The sequence below is a fragment of the Triticum urartu genome, chromosome 2 (assembly GCF_003073215.2).
Source record: "Triticum urartu cultivar G1812 chromosome 2, Tu2.1, whole genome shotgun sequence".
Lineage (NCBI taxonomy): Eukaryota > Viridiplantae > Streptophyta > Magnoliopsida > Poales > Poaceae > Triticum > Triticum urartu.
The window spans coordinates 60,015,968-60,022,177 of NC_053023.1; the positions used below are offsets into that span (position 1 = coordinate 60,015,968).

Here is a 6,210-nt window from a genome sequence, read left to right on the forward strand (position 1 = left end):
CTTTAGCAACGGTGCACAGTTAGGGGAGAACACATTCTTGAAATTGTAATGAGGGATCATCTTATTTACTACCGTCGTTCTAAGCAAATAAGATGTATAAACATGATAAACATCACATGCAATCAAATAATAGTGACATGATATGGCCAATATCATATAGCTCCTTTGATCTCCATCTTGGGGCTCCATGATCATCTTGTCACCGGCATGACACCATGATCTCCATCATCATGATCTCCATCATCGTGTCTCCATGAAGTTGTCACGTCAACTATTACTTGTACTACTACAGCTAACGGTTAGCAATAAAGTATAGTAATTACATGACGTTTATGTTGACACGCAGGTCATACAATAAATAAAGACAACTCCTATGGCTCCTGCCGGTTGTCATACTCATCGACTTGCAAGTCGTGATTCCTATTACAAGAACATGATCAATCTCATACATCACATATATCATTCATCACATCCTTTTGGCCATATCACATCACATAGCATACCCTGCAAAAACAAGTTAGACGTCCTCTAATTGTTGTTTGCATGTTTTACGTGGCTGCTATGGGTTTCTAGCAAGAACGTTTCTTACCTACGCAAAAACCACAACGTGATATGCCAATTGCTATTTACCCTTCATAAGGACCCTTTTCATCGAATCCGATCCGACTAAAGTGGGAGAGACAGACACCCGCTAGCCACCTTATGCAACTAGTGCATGTCAGTCGGTGGAACCAGTCTCACGTAAGAGTACGTGTAAGGTCGGTCCGGGCCGCTTCATCCCACGATGCCGCCGAATCAAGATAAGACTAGTAACGGCAAGCATATTGAACAAAATCAACGCCCACAACTACTTTGTGTTCTACTCGTGCATAGAAACTACGCATAGACCTAGCTCATGATGCCACTGTTGGGGAACGTAGCAATAATTCAAAATTTTCCTACGTGTCACCAAGATCAATCTATGGAGTCATCTAGCAACGAGGGAGGAGTGGATCTACATACCCTTGTAGATCGCGCGCGGAAGCGTTCAAGAGAACGGGGTTGATGGAGTCGTACTCGTCGTGATCCAAATCACCGATGATCCTAGTGCCGAACGGACGGCACCTCCGCGTTCAACACACGTATAGCCCGGTGACGTCTCCCATGCCTTGATCCAGCAAGGAGAGAGGGAGAGGTTGAGGAAGACTCCATCCAGCAGCATCACAACGGCGTGGTGGTGATGGAGGAGCGTGGCTATCCTGCAGGGCTTCGCCAAGCACCACGGGAGAGGAGGAGGTGTTGGAGAAGGGAGAAGGAGGCAACCAAAGGCATGGATGAAAGAGCCCTCCTTCCCCCACTATATATAGGAGGGCCAAGGGGGGGGGCGCCGGCCCTAGGAGATCCAATCTCCTAGGGGGGTGGGGCGGCCAAGGGAGGTTTCCCTCCCCCCCAAGGCACCTAGGAGGTGCCTTCCCCTTATGGGACTCTTCCTTAGGGTTCCCCCACCCTAGGCGCATGGGCCCTAGGGGGAAGTGGCGCCCCAGCCCACTTTGGGCTGGATCCCTTCCCTAATTCAGCCCATGGGACCCTCCGGGATAGGTGGCCCCACCCGGTGGGCCCCCGGGACCCTTCCGGTGGTCCCGGTACAATACCGATGACCCGAAACTCGTCCCGATGGCCGAAATAGGACTTCCTATATATAAATCTTTACCTCCGGACCATTCCGGAACTCCTCGTGACGTCCGGGATCTCATCGGGACTCCGAACAACATTCGGTAACCACATACAAACTTCCTTTATAACCCTAGCGTCATCGAACCTTAAGTGTGTAGACCCTACGGGTTCGGGAGACATGCAGACATGACCGAGACGTTCTCCGGTCAATAACCAACAGCGGGATCTGGATACCCATGTTGGCTCCCACATGTTCCACGATGATCTCATCGGATGAACCACGATGTCAAGGACTTAATCAATCCCGTATACAATTCCCTTTGTTTATCGGTACGATACTTGCCCGAGATTCGATCGTCGGTATCCCGATACCTTGTTCAATCTCGTTACCGGCAAGTCTCTTTTACTCGTTCCGTAACACATCATCCCGTAATCAACTCCTTGATCACATTGTGCACATTATGATGATGTCCTACCGAGTGGGCCCAGAGATACCTCTCCGTCACAGTCTCGATTCGTGCCAACCCAACGGACACTTTCGGAGATACCCGTAGTGTACCTTTATAGCCACCCAGTTACCTGTGACGTTTGGCACACCCAAAGCACTCCTACGGTATCCGGGAGTTGCACAATCTCATGGTCTAAGGAAATGATACTTGACATTAGAAAAGCTTTAGCATACGAACTACACGATCTAGTGCTATGCTTAGGATTGGGTCTTGTCCATCACATCATTCTCCTAATGATGTGATCCCGTTATCAATGACATCCAATGTCCATGGTCAGGAAACCGTAACCATCTATTGATCAACGAGCTAGTCAACTAGAGGCTTACTAGGGACATGGTGTTGTCTATGTATCCACACATGTATTTGAGTTTCCTATCAGTACAATTCTAGCATGGATAATAAACGATTATCATGAACAAGGAAATATAATAATAACTAATTTATTATTGCCTCTAGGGCATATTTCCAACAGTCGCTACCGCGCCGGCCAGAGTTCCACTTTTCGCCCCACATCGTGGCAGATCGATGGGCGAGGCAGCGGATTTAGGTCACCAGCAGCAAGAAATCGTAGGAGGAAATGGGGAATCACGGCGGCGATGGGATAGGGTTTCCACCCGTATCACGGCCGCAGACCCGAATATATACTGCCGGGGGGGGGGGGTCGTTTCGGGCCACTGTAAATTTTTACGGGTCGGGCCGACTACACGGGGTTTGGTGTGGCCCAAAAATCGGGCCAAACCCGTATAGTCGTCAGAATTATGTGGACCGTGCGGTTTTAAGGGGTCTGCTAGAGATGCTCTAACAACAGATGAAGAAGATGGGATCTGTGATGCGGTGGGCTCCATATGAACATCACGCCTTATGACTTGTGGTTGTACCTTGGCGCCGTATAATTCTTTTTCCTCTTTGAATTATGCGGGTGAGTTGCATGCATTATATTCATTAAAAACGAAGATGATCAAAGTGTCAAAGAAGTTATGATTCATACAACACCATAGAGGTACGTCTACGTAGAAAAATCTAGACATCATCAACCTGAAAGTATATTGACTTTCAACTGGACCTAAAGAAGTGTCTTGCTGCCTTGCTGCCTTGCGTCCCTAATCCCTTCACAGGTCCATGAAGTTCTCGTGGCACACCCCCGGCACCATGTCGCCTCCTTTCACCGGGTCGAACTCACAGCGGTAGAACCTGCACGCACACCATGACAGTCGTTGTCAACATGTAAGAAACTTCTAAACAAAATGGATCAAGAAGTGGGAGGTAGGCTCGGGCGAGCGTGTGATACAGAATACCACATGCGTGTGTGTGACAATGTGTTGCACATGTGACATGTGTGTCAATATAAAATTGAGAGAGTGATTTTAGCTTCTTCAACGCACCTTTTGTCCATGCAGACAATGGTAATGGTGTTGGGGTGTCTCCTGTCGAACGCCACGGAGCACTTGGTCCAGGCGTTAGGGATCCGGAACTGGGCAAACGACCACTTCGAGCTGAAATACGTCGGTAGGTAGCCTGTGTGTTCATGAGGAGTGAAGTGTTATGTTAAGATTTTGATTGAGTAAAAAATTGTATGGAGCGACGTTAATTTTACCAGTTAAAATGTAGGAATATCCACCCACCTTTCAAAAATGACATGCGTGATGAGCTCTGGTTGGTTGTTGCGGGTGCGGGAGAAGATGGTAGTACGAGTGGTGCCACCAAAAGGTCATTGCTGGCATGATCTTCCTCGAGAGTGGAGCTTGTGAGGTTGAAGTCATTGATGCTGAAAACGTGCACCGTTGCCTTGTCGCTGGACACCGCTAACCATTTGGAGTCGTGGGAGAAGGCGATGCAGTGGATGTCTGCCCCTTCGGTGCCTCTTCTCAGCTACAACAAGAGTCAAGAACACCAACATGTGAACAAGATGAAGTTCCAATGTACTCCCCCTATATAGAAATATAAAAGTGTTTAGATCGCTAAAGTAGTGGTTCAAATGCTCTTCTAAATATAAATAGATAATATCCAACCATGCCGCGGGAATAAGTTGCGATATGTTTCAATGAAATTTGATTATATGAAACGGTTATTATTTGGAACAGGAAGTCTTAATGATTTACTTTATTTAATTACCTTGTATCTTAAAATATAGAAGTACTCCAGGAGTATTGCATAATAAAATAACTTTCTCATGCGTAGGTACATATCATGTGACACGTTTGCATATTATTAAGATCACTTATTTAGTTATATTGTAGGATTTCAATGAGAATTTTGTTTGACTCGCCTTAGGGTGATTTCTGACCAAAAGCATGCTAGAACACACGACATGTGTGTATGTGTTGCCTTACGACCAAGCAAGTAAAATTCCTAAAATTATATCTTTGGAAAGAAAACACACTTTTTACAAAATGAGGAATATACTTATTTCTATTTGGTTATTGACCCTTTTTAGGATATTTTTTTGAAGCTATCCTTTGTTTAGGATTATTACTGTTATTAATTCCGAGATTTTTTCTATATTGACCACTGAAAAAACATCTTAGTAAGAGCACTTGTATGGAGTAGTGAATCTGTCTTTTCAAATCACCTTATCTAAGTTCCTTAAAAGCTTTTGAAAGTCTGAGGTCAAAACTGAAGAGACCAATGCACAATAGTTCATGATCGAAAGAGTAGACAGCTTTCAGACATGCTGTGCATACCTCTTGGAGCTTGGTGCCGTCGGCGGTGCTGAATATGCGCAGGAGCGTGCCTCGGGTGCCGGCGCTGGCGAGCAGCCGTCCGTCGGGGGACAGCGCGAGGCACGCCACGCCCGAGCCGTGCGCGCGCACGCTGACGCTGCCGGCCCTGCCGCGCCGGCGGACCTGCACCGATCCCGCCTCCGGCAGCGGGAGGGCGTAGACGAGCGTCGCGGGCCCATTCGGCTCCTCCATGGCGCACAGCCCCAGCGGGTTGGGCCCCGTCGTCACCTCCTTCTCCCAGTGGACGCCGTCGAACAGCGTGGCCGTCCCCTCGCCGGCGACGAGCATGTGGTCCCCCCGCAGGCGGAACCCGCCGACGGCGCCGCACGGGCTCCTGACGGTGTTGGTCCTGGCGTCCTTGGGCTTGCACATGCCGTTCCAGAAGTCGATGACGTGGCCGTCGACGGCGCCGGGCCTCCGCGTCGCGACGGCCAGCTGAGACCGCGTGAGCAGCTGGGCGGAGGTCACCTTGAACGTGCAGCCGTCGGAGCCGCGCCGGTGCATGACGCGCTCGAGAGGGTGGCAGGAGAATACGTGGAAGTCGGTGGCCGTGGCCGCGACGAAGTGCGTGCCGTGCTGGTTGAAGGCGACGTGGACGAGCGGATCGGGAGCGGGGACTAGGACTTCCCCGTCCGGCAGCTCGGAGGAAGACGACGTAGAGGCCATGACCGACGGGCTGAACGATAGATCCATCAAATTAAGCTTGCTTTTCGCGGCTACAACTAGTTCGATTTGCTAACTGATTGATCGACCGAGGCTCGATCGATCGTGAACGTACGTACCCGTGGTGTATATAGATCGCCCCATGATGAAAACTACAGTACTAGTACTAGTACTAGTTAAGTTGGTAACCATGTCGAACTGGGACATGCATGCATGTTCGGAGTCGGATTACAATTCCTGAAACGTACATAAAGATGTTGGTCCGTTGGGCTGGGCCAAACGTACAGGCACTGGGCCCCGCCTTGTTTATTGGGCTCGGGTTTGTGCTTTCTTTTGTTACCACGGCACACACTAATTCAGCATATGTAATATTTTCCCTAAAAAAGCATATGTAATATTAATCCAGGTGCATTACAGATATTTCAGCACAGAACTCATACAACAATTTCAGATTGCTTTAGTTGGAGAGAACTAGATGGTTGATTATGCACATAGTCCATTCTCTCGGCAGTTTCCCATGTAAAGTTGATAGATCTTTTGAATAACTCCATACTAACGAAGAATTCGTCCCGGTCCATACTCTCAACCTCGAAAGTCTCATCTTTCACGCCCAGATGGATGCCCCTTATAAGCATGTACGATATATGATGTAACCATGAAATTTG

At 48.4% G+C, this 6,210-nt stretch overlaps 1 protein-coding gene across 1 annotated transcript; it reads right to left on the reverse strand.

The window, feature by feature from the left end:
- Window positions 1–3,271: 3,271 nt before the first annotated feature.
- LOC125541016 (autophagy-related protein 18d-like) lies at window positions 3,272–5,575 on the reverse strand. The gene is made up of 5 exons (XM_048704517.1): window positions 5,111–5,575; window positions 4,844–5,005; window positions 3,785–4,031; window positions 3,545–3,677; window positions 3,272–3,353 (listed from the first exon to the last, which is right to left on the reverse strand). Exons 1-5 carry the CDS (start codon window positions 5,573–5,575, stop codon window positions 3,272–3,274), a joined length of 1,089 nt encoding a protein of 362 aa, XP_048560474.1.
- Between the last annotated feature and the right edge of the window lie 635 nt (window positions 5,576–6,210).

What these genes read in the sequence shown, in the direction of transcription:
- LOC125541016 (XM_048704517.1), bottom strand. Translation starts at nt 5,575, where the DNA reads ATGGATCTATCGTTCAGCCCGTCGGTCATGGCCTCTACGTCGTCTTCC. An exon ending in ACGCATGTCATTTTTGAAAG is followed by an intron (nt 3,678 to 3,784) that starts GTGGGTGGATAT and finishes ATGAACACACAG; the next exon opens with GCTACCTACCGACGTATTTC. An exon ending in ATTGTCTGCATGGACAAAAG is followed by an intron (nt 3,354 to 3,544) that starts GTGCGTTGAAGA and finishes GTGTGCGTGCAG; the next exon opens with GTTCTACCGCTGTGAGTTCG.